The following is an 18,704-nucleotide window of genomic DNA, read 5'->3' as shown; positions in this document are numbered from 1 at the left end:
AATTGTGTTAGTTAATTATAGTGTTAATATGATAGTGATATATAATAACGCATAATAGTATTATAGTTCTCTGTAGTACGAAGATCTCGTAACATGGTTTTTAAGCCTTGGCTAGTGAATTTCATAGTTATTTCCATCTAGGGATATTCCAAATAGTTAGACAGTTGTTTTAATTTCTTATGGTTACAAGATTCTCGTACTTCGAGTTTGGTTAGTTGATAAAAGTAACATGCAGTAATAATAGTCGATAAAACATACGGACGTTCCGGTCGGATGTTACACTATGCTGGTAACTTAGTTGATTTATTATCCCACGGAGGGCGCGACACCATCTTTCTTTTCGGGAACGTCGTGCAGCACGTGCGTGATGGAATCCCAGTAACATTAGCAATATTCTTCATATATTTGTTGTCACCCAAGTGAAAAATCATCTGCAAAAATGGCTCTGTATAATTTCAAAAAGATCGCCGTTGTCCCGACAGCCAAGGTAAGCAAATCCTCGATTGAGCGTCGAATCTTAACCTAGTCAAAAAGTCACGTTCAATCCTGATGTCAAGCCAGAAGTACTAATTTCATTCCCGCTCTGACACTGCACAATAAATCCCAAATAACGATCCGCACTTCTGTAATCCGACTCGTCGACTCACTGATTCAGAAGTCTTGAAAATTGAAGTTACCAATATTTTTAGGTTATCGATATGTCCACACCGTTATTTTTTCGAGGGTTAATAATGTCATCTTGTCTGATGTTTTACAGGACTTCATCGATATCATCTTGTCCAAGACTCAGCGCAAGACACCAACCGTCATACACAAAAACTACAAAATATCAAGAATCCGTGCATTTTATACTCGCAAGGTGAAATTCACCCAGCAAAATTTCCACGATCGCATGAGCCAAATTATCCAAGAGTTTCCAAAACTCGACGATGTTCATCCCTTCTATGCCGATCTCATGAACGTTTTGTATGACAAAGATCATTACAAACTGGCTCTGGGACAGATTAACACTGCTCGCCACTTGATCGACAAGTAATTATGCTTCTTTTTCATAATTCGATTTAATGCTTTTTCCACATTTGCTCGTTTCAAGCTCGCGAAAGTGAAGAACTTGTCTGTGTTGAAATTTAATACGTCTAATTTTTTTAGCGTTGCAAAAGACTATGTGCGTCTTCTAAAGTATGGAGACTCTCTGTATCGTTGTAAACAACTGAAGAAAGCTGCGCTGGGTCGGATGGCTACCATAATGAAAAGACAGGCTGCAAATTTAACTTACCTAGAACAGGTTCGGCAGCACTTAGCTCGATTGCCGAGCATTGATCCATATACTCGCACGATCATCATTTGCGGTTTTCCCAATGTTGGCAAAAGTAGCTTCATAAACAAGGTGAATTACCTCGTAATCTGGTTAGCAAATGTGTCTAATTATCGCTAATTTTTAAGCAAAAGCTTTTGAGACATTGACTGATTTTATTAACAGATCACTCGAGCGGACGTCGAGGTGCAGCCTTACGCATTTACGACAAAATCACTGTACGTTGGACACACAGATTATAAGTATTTGCGCTGGCAAGTCGTAGACACACCCGGAATTTTAGATCACCCATTAGAGGAGAGAAATGTTATAGAAATGCAGGCTGTCACAGCGCTTGCACATTTACGTGCTGCAGTTTTGTATTTTGTTGATATATCTGAGCAGTGCGGCCATTCGTTAGAGGAACAGGTAATTTATTCAAAAGAAAATATCACCGACTGTGACTTTATGTGCATTTGTGATTAAAACTTAATTACCTATGCAGGTAAAGCTTTTCGAGTCCATCAAACCTTTGTTCACAAACAAGCCACTGATGATCGTTCTGAATAAAGTTGACGTTCTTCGACTGGAGGAGCTGCCGGAAGACAAACGTGAAACTCTAAAGCCTTTCGAGGACGATCCTGACCTTCCGGTAATTGAAATGAGCACAATTACTGACTACGGGGTCATGGAAGTCAAGACTCAAGCCTGCGATCGGCTGTTGGCTCACAGAGTCGAGCTCAAAATGAGAACGAAGAAGGTAAAGTTGTGGAACAATAACCATGAAACAGAATTTCTCGCGAATTTTGCTCATTATATTTATTCAACAGATGGAATCTGTCCTGAATCGATTACATGTAGCTCAGCCAACTGCCAGAGACCAAAAAGCGAGGCCACCCTGCATTCCGGAAAATATTCTCAAAAAGAAAGAATTGGCAGCTGCAAAGACCGAAAGAAAGAGGAAACTGGAGCGTGAGATCGAGGAGGAAATGGGCGACGATTACGTATTGGACTTGAAGAAAAATTACGACATTGAAGGGGACCAAAAGTACGACATTATTCCGGAGTTCTGGGAAGGCCACAACGTAGCGGACTACATAGACCCCGACATTTTCGAGGTAACCGTTGATTGAATCGATTTTAGGAAGCGAAAAATAATGCTGTAAATCATATTCCCATTATTGTTATCCCTATTTTGTTATGCACAGAAATTGAACGCTCTGGAGCAAGAAGAAAACCTGCGGGAGGAGGCAGGCATTTACGATGCTAAGATTCCGGAATTGAGTGAAACTATGCGAGAGATTCGCGACTTGGCAAAACAAATTCGGGACCGCAAAGCCATCATGAAAGACGAAGCACGAATCGCAAAGGCCTCTACTAAGCCTGTTATGCCTCGCACAGCTGGCTCAAAAGTGCGAGATCGTTCCGTCACCAAGCTCCGTGATCAAATGGAAGACCTGGGTGTTGATATGGAGGGCACAGAAAATGTAAGTTGGCATATTCCTCCAACAGGCGTATGAATATGAAATATAAGAAAGAAGTGTTTTAGGTAAAAATGCAATGAACATTTTATCGTTCTTCAATCATTCTCCATTATATTCGACAGGCGAACTTCACCAGGACCAGAAAGAGATCTAGATCGCAATCGCAGCCTGCCACTAAAAGGATGCGACTTCAATCCGAGTCCCAGTCTAGAGCGCGTAGCAGTTCTAGACCAGCTCGTAATGATATGGGAATTAAGGATAATGTTGTAAGTGCTGAAGTTTCATTTTTTAAGTTCAGCTTTTTTTTTTCTGTAGTTTAATTACACACTCTATGTTTCTCTATCACAGATGAAGATGAAGTTAAAAAACATAGCACACAAAGCAGTGGCAAAGAAAGTGGGCAAAAAGGGATTGAAAGGAGAAGCCGATCGATTCATCGGGACAAAGATGCCGAAACATTTGTTCGCTGGGAAACGAGGAGTCGGAAAAACGGACAGGAGATAAATATATATTATATATATATTTTTATATCAGAACTGCTCCACCGTAAATACATATGTATACGCGTTATACTTATGTAACTAGCAAACTTTATTTCTACCTAGAATCAGCGGAAACTAAATATCCAGGCATATACTTGTGAAATTCGATTCTTCATTAACATTATCAGTGGAAAATTGCGAATAAATAGCATTACATAATCTATAACGATAATAAATTAAGGATAACGATCAACTAAAATTTCATTTAATTTCGCATTTGAGCCGACAATTTAACGAGTGTTTCTGACATTGAGTAGGAATGTTGTATAAAAAGATGAAAGATCAACCAAATTAAAGAAAATTAAAACAGTTTACATACTGTAAAATAGAAATTATTCAATAACTTCGGTGCTACAATTATAACGATAAATTATTTCACCGCGCTTTGCAGTAAATGTTTGGTGTTACATAACGTAAGGCGATTCATTCAGTTCGAATAAGGGATAGGCAATTTATGGATGACGAAATCCGAATCTCAGTGTTGTGACACGAGGTAGCGCCGTTGCGGGCGGAAGTGTGACTGAAGTCGGCTAGGCCTGCTTATAAATAAGGCAACAAATGCAGCAAGGTTTTGCGCTCAAGATATAGAAGTGAATTTACAACAATTAAAATGAAATATACAATTTTATTGACTAAAGCGAAGTCGGGGTGAATATATTTGTCGAAAACATCGCGGCGCTACCTCGTAGTATTTTCAAGTGACGCCGTCGCCATGTTTGTTTTTAGTATTTGAGGAATGAAAAGTGAACGCTAGAATCGGTTTGAATAAATACTCTTGAAATTTGGTGAAACAGCGGGTTTGTCAGAAGTGACAATAGTGTCGATGATTTCCGGAATATGGTAAGCACCCAGCGTCCCACTGTTATTGTTTATTTATGAACGTTTTTATGTTGTTTTTTTTTCATACAACAATTTGATTCTCTCGCGGCTAGTGGAATGAACGCATAGTAGCTGCCTAGGCACAAACACGCCTCGTATATACGTTCCAAACTCCTTTCTACACCGACGAAAACGATTTTCGGAACGAGCTGCGGAACGCGATATTCAAACCTTCGATCGGAAATGAGGTTTGCTTACGCCAGACTCGTTATTCGGCCAATATCATTGCCGAAAATATCCGTCGTTTCACTCCAAGCTCTGCGGAGGCAGCCGCACGCCGCTGTAATCAAATTATCGGGACATTCGATTCGCCGCCAATATTATACCCCGTAAAAATCATCAAGTAACCGCAACGGCAATGTCGACTTTTGCCCAATTCCCCAATTCTCAAATTTTCCGCATTGCAAACGCGATTTAATCGATATTTTAGCATCGCGTTTAATGCAATAGTTGATACGTTCAATGCGCGTTCGAAAAATACAAATAAACATCTAAATTATACTTCATTCATCGACACAACGAACTTTCCCTACGCAACTTGCCGCTCTTTTTGTTCGGTGTCGTACACGTTAATTGTCCCTCAGTTCGTACCGGTTCTTCGAAATTTTCCATGCTTCAGATAATCCAACGCGCGTTATTTTTACACGCAATTATTTTATACCGTATACCCAGCAAGCAAACCGCGCTGAACCAGCAGCCTCAACGCTTTTTCCTGACTCTTCTACACTTCTAGGCACACATGCCAGAAGCGCAGGTGTCTATAAATAGATCTTCGTACTCTGAAAACGTCAATTAATTTGGCGCTAAATCCTGGAGTCTTCCAAACTGCAATTTATCGTATCTTTAAACATGTATTTTGATAAATAAAAAAAAATAATGAAAACCAATTTTATTTTGACAAACCCAAAAATTTTTACATATACCGTTGAAAAGAGTTCACAAACGTTTATAAAACAATTTGTTTCACGTTATAAACATTGTACCTATCTTATAAACAAAAGTTATTCTCATGTCTTTGGATTTGAAGAATAACATTTTCAAGCATTCTATAAACTATTCACACTTTTACTTCTACCTTATTATGTCATCAACTGATTATTCATATCTTGTCGCTCTTTTCTTCTTTTTCACTCTTGAGCATGTAATGACTGGACACGTAATTACAAAATTCATTGTCATCCAAACAATAGATGTGTGAATTTTTGCTACAGAAAGTAAAACACAAGAGACGTGTACTGAATTTTAGTCCAATATCATATTGAAAAAGATCATCGTAGCTCTGAGTGTAATTCAAATGTAATTCATGCGTAATTTCTGTATTAACGACGTTTGTCACATGATGCTATTAGGTCGAACCAAGCACATTTATTAGCCTTGTCATTTCCGTTCTCGACCAGTAAAGTATCCACTGATTACCAGACCGGATCCTTCCCAAACTGCCATGTTTTGACCTTCCAACAGCTAGCAAAATTCCCAATGAATGCGGGGATGTAAATTTCCAAAAAAAAAATCCTAATCTTAAGTCATCAAAACACGCTTATTTACAGGCCATGTCTTTGAATAACCTAATTAATTTTTTCAACAGACACCATCATGAATTAACAAAATACTTCTTCGATTCAAAGCACCTTACAAATAGCATATTGAATAGTTGAAGTCTATAACGCTGATGTAACTTTAGATTTGATTAAATGGCCTTAAACTATAATAAAGTAAAAGATGTATTTACATTACATTTTGGGAATTCAACTCCTTGGAGGCATTTTAAAATAAGAAACAATGATTTTTTTGTTTCTGTGTCGCGTCATCTCAACATTGCTAATTCTAATCTCGTAATACATGCGGAATCTATCTGTTCATCTCTTCTGTCTATCAAGTGACGAATGGCACAGAGTTAAATGGGGGAAAAGCAGGGACCACCAACAATGTTGAGAGCAATCAATATCTCGAGAGCGTGGGTGAGTGGTGGGGGTAGGAGTTGTCGGCTTTTGGGGTCTGAGGGTGGCTGTTGCTAAGGGGAAATAGTGTCAGTAATGAGCGACCTACCCTCCCTCCATTGCTTTTTCCTAATTCCCTGCTTCCCATCTTTTGTGATCTGACATTAAAACAAGGTCAAAGATTGCAATGTTGATATAACGATGCACCATTTTCAGGAAAAATTGATGTGTCTCAACTCTAAGATAATCCTGAAATTTAGTAAACCGTGATCGATAAACATACATGCATTTTTTGGAAACTCTGCATCTTCAGAGTCGTTCTAAAATTGCCATACGATGATTTTTTGGTTCATTGTTACAATACTTTAACTTTAACATTGCCAACTTTATTCAAGGTTGTGTCCACTGCAAACAACCTTGTACCCTATATTTCCAACATGATATCCAATGAAGTGTTCATGAATATTCGATGTTCCATATCTTTACAATTGTCGTTTATTATACTCCTTTCCTTCGTTTTTAATTTATATCAGTTGAGGCAGCAGTCTTGCCATTTCATTCTTATCGATAAATCGTTGATTTGAATATCATGCGAACAGATGACAGTGCTTCACTGTCAATTCGCTTCTGTAAACAAATTTTCATTCGACAGATGCTGAAATTTGGTCATGATTTATGTTTGTGAAAAAAAAAATTTAAACATCTATTAAAATACATGTATATATATATAATAGTAATTCAAAACGTATATTCATATCGATTTATATCTGTATATGAGACACAATGAAATTCACTGCAGAATTCAATTATTCATAGTCTTTATAAAAGAAACTGAATTTATTTATTGATGGATTTCTTTGGCAGAATGGGAAAATTTATTGAAAAAATACTTTTCATGATGTGAGTCCCTTTACTTATGCGACAGTTTTCGTCATTTCGTGATCACCAACAAGTTTGGAAGCTATATTTGGGAACACTTTTGCTTTTAGAAAGTTTGAAAAGTGGACAAGGATGTGGCTCCGAAGTGAACACGTTGGTCGAAGGCTTAGGGGTAGGTTGGGGGCGGCTGGAGCAACGAGTTCAAAAGTAACGGGCAGTAGAGTTCAGTCGGGAGCGGTGAGAAAGATTCCAGCAATAACAAACAGTAATCAGCGTGTAAACACATCAAGCAGATGCGGTAGATTGACCAGATGGAGACGAAGATCGCCAAATCTTTTAAAGGAGGTGGGGAATTACTTTATTCTCCATGGGGTATTTCACAAATTAACAGATGTTGTTCAATTTCTAATTTACTTCCCTTCTAATTTATCCAGGCCTGCAGAGAGAACGTTTTACACTTTGCTAAATCACCTCCGATCAGGCGAGAGAGAGGACCACGAAGGCGCAAGTGTATAAAGCGGGCAATGGGCACTTCAACACCTTTACATCGCGTACCTCCAAAGGATTCGATAATTGTGAGTATGATTTAAGTTGCTTAAAAAAATGGTTCAATTTTTTAAATCTTAATCTCGTCAATCACTTATTCGCTTTGTGAAATGATTTCTAGTGCTCGTGAATATCTTGAAATCGATCCAACTGATTTACTTCAAATTTCATGATAGTTTTCTTGGATAGTTTATCCTCTTTGCCATAATTTAAAATTCTGGGTCTATTTTTTTTTTCTCTTGCAAAATGGTAACCATTTGAATATGGAACTCAATTGTTTAGCCACAATTTAATCAAATCGTTCATTTCATTTACGAAGAAATATGATATTTGAAAAAGTAGTGATATCGTTGCAAAAAGGATAAACTATTCCAGAACGCTGTCTCCAAATTTGAAGTAAATCGTTTCATCCATTTTCAAGATATTGTGGGAACCACAAAACATGTCATCGAGCTAATTGGTTGATATTAGCGTCAATATCAGTGCATCTCATTGATTGATTTCAGTATTAAAAATATGTCCGCGAAGCTCCTCCTGCATACTTTAGATTAAAACAACTCCCAATCAAATTGAATAATTGGTCGTTTAGTTATAAATTCCCGAGTTTCACCCCCTCAAACGATTCCGTTATTCAACTCTACTCAATACTTGAGTTGATCTTTACTGTGTGAATAAAAATTTATCCTATAGCCACCGAAGAGCGCGACGGTGTCCAAAGTATCTGAAGAGTCGAAAGAAAATTGGAACCTCATATCGTCCACGGTCTATTCAACGCCAACTTTCAACGGGGAAGTTCCAATTTGTCCGCCAACACCGCCTCAGGAGGATAAACCTTCTACACCAAGTGTAGTCGCTCTTGCCGAACTAATGCCGCCGCCGACCGAAACACCGCATCCTGATTTGTCCTGCTTATTGAGCGAGGAGAGCAACAGAGCTCATGGTCAGTGTTTACATTCTATAACTGTTGGATCGTTGAAACTCTTCCTGATATTTGACAACTTCAAAACTCAAGCTTCTCCCGTCATCTGTTGTCATCTTTTATTCCAGATATATTAACGTTGCACTGTGGTTACCCGGAGATATGTCCTAGCAGCGAGTCATCCGTCGATTACTACAACAACATAATTCATTCGACGCCGATATACGGCAGCAGAATCTCTTACCAGGCGGAGAGATACTTTCCGACAATGAAGTACACCTATGTCGACGGCAACGAGAACTGCAACGAGGAATGTAAATACCAGTTTTCAAACTCTGGCAGCGACTCCTCAAAGTACGAAAGCGCCCAAGATTTCCCCACATCAAAATACACTAATTTGGCTGACGTGTATTCACGGAATTCAAACCGCTCGTCAGACGCTAATGACGAACTGAACACCAAATACGATTCTGAGGACGTCAACAGAGGTTATCAAGATGTGAAATACATGGACGTCGGAAATGAAGAAATCGTTGAAAGCTGCGGGGTTGAAAATATGGTCACCCAGGTGCAAGAGGACTGGGAACCCTTCGATCCCTACTTGTTCATCAAACATTTGCCACCTCTGACACCAGCGATGAGAGCCAGATGTCCAGCGCTGCCCTTGAAGACCAGAAGCAGTCCGGAGTTTAGTCTAGTTCTTGATTTGGTGAGTCTCGTTGCGAGGAAAGATTCGTTGCTGCTTATTTCGATCCTGTTGCTTAACTAATAAATGCCTTTCTATCTCACAGGATGAGACGCTCGTTCACTGCAGTCTCCAGGAATTGACCGATGCAGCTTTCCGTTTTCCAGTTGTATTCCAAGAAATAACTTACACGGTTTTTGTCAGAACAAGACCGTTTTTCAGAGAATTTCTCGAGCACGTGTCTTCGCTGTACGAAGTGATACTTTTCACCGCGAGCAAACGGGTCTACGCGAATAAATTGATGAATCTTTTAGACCCGACGAGAAGATTGATTAAATATCGTCTCTTCAGAGAACATTGCGTATGTGTTAATGGAAACTACATCAAGGATCTCTCCATTCTGGGCAGAGATCTCTCAAAGACAGTTATCATCGACAACAGTCCGCAGGCCTTCGGCTATCAGGTTGGTGAAACATTTATCGCTGCTGTTACAGAGTTTCCGTGGAATAACGTTGTAACAAAGTCGTAATAACTTTGACCTGATTATTTACAGCTAGAGAATGGTATTCCAATAGAAAGCTGGTTCGCCGATCGCTCTGACAGCGAGTTGATGAAGTTATTACCATTTTTAGAAAATTTAGTGAATTTGGTAAGTCGACGTTACATTTATTTATCACGTTTTGGCTCTTTTTTTATGGCATAAATGCATGAACAATCGATGTTCTTTGTATAAAACAATTTTCACTTTGTCAATTGCAGGGAGGTGATGTTAGGCCGCATATCAGGGATCAGTTCAGACTCTTCAGTTTCTTGCCACCCGATTAACTCGTTTTGTGTGATGATGAGAATTTCGGTTGTTGAGAAAAGTAAATAAATACATTTTTTATCATCCTCAGGCTATGTAATGTATACATTATGTTGTTTTTTTTTTTTAGAGAGTTTCGTTGGCCGTATTCACAGGTGCTTTTATCGTTCATCGTCTGGCAAAAATTACGATTGTTGATCTGTTGAAGAAATGCTCGCACTGTGAATATAGCCTAAAACGAGAAACATTCTCTGTACACTTAAGTCAAGTCGTTTTGATGTTTTTTTAGGCTCTGAGAGAGCTTGTAAGTCTTCACCACAATGCATTGAAACACTTATATTTTCATTAACGATATACAGAGTTTTTTTATGTACAAAATTTATACATAGAATGCATATCTCATACATTGATGTAATATCATCAATAGATTATTATCTTTCATACGTATTAAGATACGAATTTTTTTTTTATTTGCGGATAGAAAATATAAGAGAATTTACTAATTGTTTATCGTCAGAGATAATTTTATATCCTTAAGAATTGCTTATTGTATGCAATAAACACCTAATTGAATTTGAAACGCAACAAAGATATTTGTGGGATATATGTATACATTGAGTCCTGATGATATAAGATAGTTCAGTTACTATTTTTTTTTTTTTTTAAACGGATCAGAAGGATGAAGAAAGATCTCTATTACGAAACGGTTGTGTTTATCTTGAGGAAACAAATATATATAAATAAATAAATAAGCTCTCTGCTGTGCAGGGAACGTACAAAAGCGTCTTTTCCATAAAATTCTTGTGAAAATTTTTCTACGACGTTCTAATTCAATTGATAAAATCGTGAAAGTAAACCGCAATATCCAGTAGCATTCGCCGTTTACCTGAAAATTTATAGCCACTGTTGATACACTAGTGTATACTGTAATGTTAAAATCACACAAAGTACATGTATACATGCTATGGGCTAAGTATTACAAAATGCCCAGACATTTTCGTTATGCACACACTAACGCATGCATTCAGCTACAATCATTGCATGAAACTTCAAAACTACGTACAAGTATAATAATGGTTGATAAACCTTTGACATTTTTCGTCTGTTTTATTACTCTTTAGTCACGTAAGAATTATTGAAAAATTCATATCAGGGAGTCTAGAGTTCGGAGATATTTTCTGGAGACAGGGAATTTGAATTCTCTGAAAATTTTAGACAATTGTTGTGCGATTTCTAGAATTCAAAAAATTTTTTGTTTCATCTCATGAAATTATTCACGTTCGTTCAAAGCAATCACGATGTAGAACACAGCAGCCATTTTTTATATGTTTATTCGTCAACGATCTACAATTCACTTTAACTCTTCAAGTAGAAAAGGGTTAAACCTGGAATTCTCAGGAACCGTTGTATCACTAAACTGCTAGACATCTTGTCAAATGTATATACAAATTTATATGTGTGCATACAAGTACATGACGCGTGAACTTTGTGATCTATAAGCAGGATTATACAAATTTTTTTTTATTCCTTAAGACAAGAGAACAAACATTAAAATGTTTATTCGTAAAAAATACATTGCATTTAGTTTTAACATAAATTCTTGTTACTACTCCTCTATTTTGAAATTGTAAATCAGTTTTCTTTTCTTCACCTTTTCCTAATAGTGATGAATTCTTATTTTGTTAAAACACAGGCACGCGTCGTCATTAATAAACAGGAACCGAATCAAAAAAAAAGGAAAGAAAAACTTCAATACATTTGTCCTTTACGATTCATTGGGTAGCCATTATTCTTATTTGCTATCCGGTTGAAAAGTAATGATATCTAATCGGCACCTGACTTATCTGAGCCATTTCATATTCGTATGTCATTGAAAATTTCATTACACACTTGTAATGGTGTGGAAAATTTTTTATTATGTTCGCTTTCATTTCAAAGCAAATTATTAACATAGGCAAATCTCCGATGTTTATTCGTGTCATACAGTATGCGATAGCATTCTTTTTTAAACGTATTATAACGTTCATTAGAAACATAGAACCTCTAATTGTATAAGTAAATCATAAGATGTAGGTTTTTCTATGAAAAAGAAAAAGAATGAAGAAAAAAAAATGTATAGTTAAGATCGTGTATAATTATTGCAATCTTCATCGTTCGATATGCGTAGTACTGGGCTCACATTTTATTGACAAACTTATCAAGTGTTTATTGCTACGCGAAAACTTGGTAAATTTATTATATTTGATATTTTGTAATATCAAAAAATTTTAGAGCTATTATGTTATTAATGACGGTCATTTAAAGGAGTTATGATGAAACAATGTCTATGAATACTTATTATATCTTTACTATTTTCCTTTTTGTATGATAAGCGCCCTGATTGTTAGTTATTATTATGTCACAAATGCATACATTCATACGTATATTGAAATTTATGTCTTCAATTAAATATGCTTAAAACGATGTGGTATGAAAATTCAATATATGATACTAAAAAAGCTTTTCTTAATTTCTTAAGCCTTTGGCGCAGGCGAAATAAAAAAATGAAAATTGAAAAAATTAAGAAAAAAGGAATATGTAACAAATTAAGATACATTTCTATTTTTATAATTCATAAAGTGATATCGATGAAGTTATTATTGGTATTATTATTATTATTATTATTATTATCATCATCATCATCATCATCATCATCATCATCATCATCATTATTATGTGATGACCACATGAAACGACAGGTACACAAAAAAAAAAAAACAATTTTGAGTACAAATTTTTAGAGCATTAAAGAAACGGAGAACTGAGAAATTTTTTCATTGTTTCATAATAAGTGAAAACAAAGCGATGATGAAGAAGTATACAGAATAAAAAAAAAAAAATTAAAAAAAAGTATAGAACAGAAAATGGTGTACAAAAAAAAGCATAGAAAATAGTATCGATTAAATAAAAACCAACAAGAGAATTCAAATAGTGAAGAAATGTATGAAATTATCATCGGAGGAAAAAAGTCACTAGTGTTTTAATTGTTATTCTACAGGGTCAGAAATAAAAATTTTAAGAGAAATTGGAATAAGAAAAAAAAAATCGAAACACGCATTTGCAAATAGCACGTGCTTACGACTACTTTGAAAATTTATGTATCCAACTAAATAAATGTGATACGTTGGACGTATGCCTGTGACTGCACACAGAAATGACGAGAATATATTTCAAAATCGAATTATATTCGAATACCACCGAACACAGATCCTTTAAAGATGGCAAAAGAAACAAACCTGCAATATTGCCATACTTGTGACACAGAATATGTTATAAATACACATATTTATGACATGAAAAAATAGTGGAAAAAAATGTATTTAAAAACAATGTTGCAAGTAACAATCTGTAAATAATATTAAATATTCATAGAATAGTATATTCAGAAAGGTAACAAAATGAATATGATTATAGCTTATGATTAGTCTGAGAAACCATATTATGCAATGCAATGGATATATTATAACTGTGTTAATATATGACACAGAAAAACAAGTATGATTTGCAGATAATTGTAACATCTTGAATAGAGGGAAAAATCATTCCAAAAATGAATTGAAATTGTCACGATGGTGCGTTGAGAAAAGTAAAAAATCTTCCTTTAGTGATCCGAAAAAAAATTTCAAGCCACATTCATAGGTGTAAATATAGGTAAATATAACTTTCTAAGATTTCTATCAGCATCTAAGAAAAAAGAAGAATCATACTGTTTTTCGTATAACGATATAAATAATAAATACATAATTACTTAATCGAATTAGATAGCAAATTATTATGTCACAATTATACTATACAATACACATGCATGTATATATACATATATATATGTTTGTATGTATACATATGCGAGAGCGTGAGACATGCATGAAGTGTGTCATTTTACGGATACATTACATTAAATATCAATAAGATGAAAAATGTTAATCTGAAAGCTCTATAATTGAATAGGAATAAGTGAATCTTAACAATAGACGTGTATATAGAGCAGAAAAATTGTATCCGTATCATGCGTATATAAATACAAAGAAATTATGCATAAATTTAAACACACACATTAGACACACTTGTGTGTATAACAATTAAAATGAAAAGGCTAAATGAACATCTCTTGTTCCAAGGCGAAATAGCTATTCTTGACTTCTCACTTCTATCTAAAAGTTCGATCTAAAAGAAGCTATCGTGTAATAACATCTGACTGTAGTTTCAACAATATTATTATTAATAAACACCAGTTAGACGCATAAATTGGATTATATTCTATCTTTTCAGCTACCTCAAACGAGAAGTATCGTCTTTTACACCTTTTAAAGTAGCATCCGGATTTCGATTTCCCGCTTCGAAATGGCAGCGCGATGGTCGCGACACCACCACAGAACATAATCTCGAATGAATTCCACAGGAACGGCGGCATGGCGTGGAATCGACTCGGTTCGGCTCCCTGCATTTCACAGGAAAAATTGACCAGCTTCTAAATTTTAATGGGAATTTGAGTCCGTGAAAGTGAAATTTGACCGCCTGGCCTATTCAATTGTGTGATCAAAAATGGCAATGCTAGCAGAGCCACGTCGTAAACAAAAATGGACACTGAATCCACGAGGCAAACAGTGGAGTGACGGTAATCATGAACCATGTTTTGCACACTCGCATGAAACGAAAACCTTTATCATTGCGTTTTATTGCTAAATCCTATAAATTTTTCTGGTTATCTGAATCTTGTTGCTTGCGATCAACGTAATTTTCCAACTCAAGCATAACTAGACCTCCCAACAGCTACAGGTTCTTGCATTCATTTTGGTTTCACTAATCACCAATATTCTTTTGCTTTTTTTGTTGCGAATACATACAAGTTTCTGTAAAAATGTAACGCCTTACAAAATAAATTCCAATTTGGTTCTGCTTTTCAAGTCTTTTAATCCATTTCCTTTCTGTCCATTCTACATATCAACACAAAACCAGACTCAACAAAATTTGGGCAAAAAATGTTGGAGAAAATGGGCTGGTCAAGTGGCAAGGGTCTAGGAGCTAATGAGCAGGGAATGACGGAGCACGTTAAAGTCTGCTACAAGAACGATCAGTCAGGTGAGTCGGTGACTCACTTTTATAAAAGTGAGAATAGTCTGCATTTGATTAAAGCGAGCAATTGACTAACATTCTTCGAATCAAGGTATCGGCTTCAAAGACTCTGGAGATCAGTGGACCCAGCATCAAGCAGACTTCAATAATTTCCTAGCCCAACTACAGGAGCAGAATTCAATTAGTACAAAAGTAAATGCTGAAGGCGACGAGTCTTTGGAGTTAAAATCCAAGCAAAGCAAAGCTCGTGTGCAGTAAGAGCTTATTATTTAGTTGCTCTCACATTTATTTTACACAAAACCATGAAATTTTCATACTCGCTGTAAATTATTCCCTATTTTTCAGCTACCACAAGTTCACCCGCGGTAAAGACGTCAAGAAGTACAGTTCTAAGGATCTGGCTAATATATTTGGTAAAAAGGATCTCAAAGATGCAACGGAGACTTTGAAACCTGAGGAAGTGGAAGAAGACATGACAGAAGAGGTCGCAGGAGCCAAAGATAACAGGGGTGGTGTTCTTACTATAAAAGGTGGCAATATAGACGAGTATTTTAAAAATAAGTTACCTAATTTTATGAAGAAAGGAATAAATTCAAGCACTCGTGGAGACACAGATGGATTTGACAGTGATGAATGTGAAACGAAAATGGGACTTGGATATAGTTCTGTTAAAGAAAATGATACTGCTGTTTCTGGATTTGCATTCACCAACAAAGGACTTGATTTGGGCTATTCTGGGTCCTCAAACAACACAAAGAAGAAGAACATCGATTTTGCTTACGATAATCCGTGCTTGGACCTCCAAAAAAAAAGCAAAGGTAAAGTTGAAAAGAGCACAATCAACTGTTCTAATGATGGTTTTGTCAACCCTGCATTGGATCTAACTGATCTTGCATCGAACCAAAGTAATGGGGCAGAATTTGAGATCACACATGTGAAACTTGGGCTGGATAATGATGCGCTGGACCTGTCGGACGAAAATAGCAGAAAAAAGCGTGTAACTTTCAATGACAAAGTTGAGTACAATACAGATATCTGTAAAAAGAAGCGAAAGGGCAAAGGAAAGTTGGACAAATTTGAAGTTGACAATAATAAGCTGAAAAAGAGGGTAAAGCAATCTTCTGCGGTAAGTGAATCTGTTCCCAATAACACGTTGGCAGGTTTTGTAAACGAAGCTTTGGACGTTGAAGTGCTCAGCGAAGAAGTGAACGACAACAAAACGAATGAAAGAAAAACCAAGAAGTCAAAACGGAAGAAGAATTGCAGGGCATCGAATTTAGAAACAATTGAAGAAGCTGCCGACGAAGGTGGTGGTCAACTAGATGAATCTGAAATGGGTGAAGCTGTCTTGCTCGATGAAGGTATTCCTAGAAAAAGTAAGAAGTCGAAACGGAATTCTAATGCTGAGACCAAGTCAGAGCTAAGCGAGGACACTCCAGAAATAAAAAAAAAGGATAAACAAAAACAATGTGCTGAAAGCATGACAATTAAAGCAGATGAAGACCTCGTTCTTCCAGAAGAGTCTCGAGCTAAAAGTAAGCACGATAAAAAGAAACAGAAGGGGGAAAAAGAGGAAGTGGAGATTACAGTTCTCACAGAAATGTCAAGAAGGAAGAAGAAAAGAAGACATAAAAAGGAGATGAGCAAAAATATTGAAAGCGACAATGGAGAACAAGAAAACTTTGATTTTCAGATAAAAACAATTGACATTACCGAAGTGAAAAAAAAGAATAAAAGGAAGGTAAAACTAAATACCAAAGAGGAACAAAACGGTACGACTGTAATGCTCAATGCAAACGATCAAGCAGATATCATCAACAGCAACGGTGCAACGAAGAGAAAAAGTAGCGACGGTGGGAACTTTATCAAATCATCAAAGAGGTGTAAAACGGACAAGTCAAGTACTACAGAGGATGCGGAAAACTTTGTGCAAAATAGAGACATTTCTGTTAAGTCAACACCACCGGCTTTGTGGGACAAGAAAGGTAGCAAGTCAAGAAAAATATTCAAATCACTCTTTGCCAAGGCGCCAACTTTGTTATTCTCAGGGTCAAATATCAATGAAATGACGGGTTACGGCGCTGATTTTCAGGATATAAAGCGATGCGTACAACAAAAATGTTGATTAATTTAATACCGTGAATTATTGAGAGTTTTGGGAGGGGGGTAATTTATTATTACCAATATTTATATCTTTGTTTTTGGACTTTTAAACTATTCATCATTGCCATTTTCACAATCAATTTAAACCTGTACATATTTCGCCAGCGCAAGTTTATTTCTAATAATTTATAAATCTAAAAACAATTTTATTTTAATTTAAAATTAAAATACAATAAAGTATCTATTCATTAATAGAAATGTAATTAACTCCTCATAGGTGATTGAAATTATGAATGAGATTAAATATACAAGTATGAAAATCGCAACAAGGAAACAGATATACAGTATAAGATATTGTTCTAAAATAACAAATAACAATTTATTATGCTATGTTATCATGTAATCTAACAATGTCTTCATTAGCTTCAAGTTTATCGTACAGTGTAATGGCTATTGATAATTCACTGTCGCTCAAGTTGACTAGTGTTCGTGGAATATATAGCGCCTCTGCAGATTTCACTTTGTAATTCATATCCAACAGTCGTTGTTTCACATTGAACAGAGAGTTGGGTTCACAGAAAAACTAAAGGATTCAAAATCTGAATAGAACATCATCCAAGCCTCGGTAGTTTTCTATCATTCCCATCAATCGCTCACCTTGTATTCTTTAATATCGTTGTGTTCGAACTCTTCTACATCCTCGGCATCTGCCTGAATTGCGTGATCTGTCGCCAATCCCAAATCCCCTTGAATTTCAGTTGTTATTACTCCCTTGTGATCAAACATATGCACAACACCTGGATCGGTTGTCGACCAGCTATAATGTTGTAAATAGAACGTGCATTGATTCTTGACGGTTAACTTCATATTCGGTTTCTTCAAAACATAAGATTAATTCCAAATTCAACTGCGATTAGATGCTTTGACGTTACCCAAACTTCCTTAACAATGTATTTATGCTCATTTTAAATTGTACAGCATTGTCGCATGCGTATTCAGCTAGAATTACAGCTCCTGATGGCCCACGAAGATCGACCCGTCCAGATATTGTTGGTGTTTTAGACGTCGAAGCCGTCTTTAGCACGTTGTTTATAGTAGCTGCAGGCATTGCAGCCTTTTTAGCTCTTTCTATAATTTGTGCTAGTTTATAGTTTGTGAATGGATCAGCATTATTGTTAGCTTCTGTAAAAGTCAAACACTTGTGAATCGTTGTTGATTAGGTAAAATTTTTGGGGCAAACAAGACATGAACAATGATCATTCTGAATTCTAGCTGTAAATAAGTTGGGATTTCCAATTTGTTACCTGCTATGGCAACGCACATCAGTCGACGTAACTTGTTGAAGTTTAAAGCACGCTTTGCATCGATGATAGCTTTGTCATGCTTTATATTCGCCCATTTACTGTGTCCAGCATACCTCTTACTACATTTTGACGAAATTATAAGTTGCCTTGTGATCAACGATCGTACAAAATTAATCATTGCAACGGGATCGACGGAACAGCGAATACACCGTTGA

At 36.3% G+C, this 18,704-nt stretch overlaps 4 protein-coding genes across 6 annotated transcripts; 3 read left to right on the top strand and 1 right to left on the bottom strand.

Moving 5' to 3' along the window:
* Nucleotides 1–326: 326 nt before the first annotated feature.
* Nucleotides 327–3,354, top strand: LOC124180974 (nucleolar GTP-binding protein 1). The gene is made up of 9 exons (XM_046567003.1): nt 327–487; nt 758–1,032; nt 1,150–1,387; nt 1,481–1,723; nt 1,800–2,054; nt 2,125–2,412; nt 2,503–2,781; nt 2,901–3,044; nt 3,127–3,354. Exons 1-9 carry the CDS (start codon nt 440–442, stop codon nt 3,280–3,282), a joined length of 1,926 nt encoding a protein of 641 aa, XP_046422959.1. The 5' UTR covers nt 327–439; the 3' UTR covers nt 3,283–3,354.
* Nucleotides 3,355–3,668: 314 nt separating this feature from the next.
* On the top strand, nt 3,669–14,297 carry LOC124180976 (mitochondrial import inner membrane translocase subunit TIM50-like). 3 transcript variants are annotated; one of them, XM_046567008.1, is made up of 9 exons: nt 3,669–4,160; nt 7,126–7,360; nt 7,450–7,590; nt 8,252–8,501; nt 8,609–9,189; nt 9,272–9,628; nt 9,719–9,814; nt 9,925–10,031; nt 14,279–14,297. In XM_046567008.1, the coding sequence occupies exons 2-8, from the start codon at nt 7,148–7,150 to the stop codon at nt 9,988–9,990; spliced, it is 1,704 nt and encodes a 567-aa protein (XP_046422964.1). In that variant the 5' UTR covers nt 3,669–4,160; nt 7,126–7,147; the 3' UTR covers nt 9,991–10,031; nt 14,279–14,297. The 3 variants fall into 3 exon arrangements, with proteins under 3 accessions (XP_046422964.1, XP_046422963.1, XP_046422962.1); XM_046567007.1 differs by lacking the exon at nt 14,279–14,297 and adding an exon at nt 10,101–12,864; XM_046567006.1 differs by lacking the exon at nt 14,279–14,297 and having other exon boundaries at nt 9,925–12,864.
* Nucleotides 14,298–14,409: 112 nt separating this feature from the next.
* LOC124180971 lies at nt 14,410–17,753 on the top strand. Its single transcript, XM_046566995.1, has 4 exons — nt 14,410–14,624; nt 14,966–15,088; nt 15,174–15,336; nt 15,428–17,753. Exons 1-4 carry the CDS (start codon nt 14,552–14,554, stop codon nt 17,205–17,207), a joined length of 2,139 nt encoding a protein of 712 aa, XP_046422951.1. The 5' UTR covers nt 14,410–14,551; the 3' UTR covers nt 17,208–17,753.
* On the bottom strand, nt 17,568–18,667 carry LOC124180984 (translational activator of cytochrome c oxidase 1). The gene is made up of 4 exons (XM_046567018.1): nt 18,490–18,667; nt 18,118–18,367; nt 17,843–18,002; nt 17,568–17,768 (listed from the first exon to the last, which is right to left on the bottom strand). Exons 1-4 carry the CDS (start codon nt 18,665–18,667, stop codon nt 17,568–17,570), a joined length of 789 nt encoding a protein of 262 aa, XP_046422974.1.
* Nucleotides 18,668–18,704: the final 37 nt, after the last annotated feature.

This window comes from Neodiprion fabricii, chromosome 4, assembly GCF_021155785.1.
Source record: "Neodiprion fabricii isolate iyNeoFabr1 chromosome 4, iyNeoFabr1.1, whole genome shotgun sequence".
NCBI lineage: Eukaryota > Metazoa > Arthropoda > Insecta > Hymenoptera > Diprionidae > Neodiprion > Neodiprion fabricii.
This window is presented reverse-complemented; position numbering and strand designations above follow the sequence as displayed.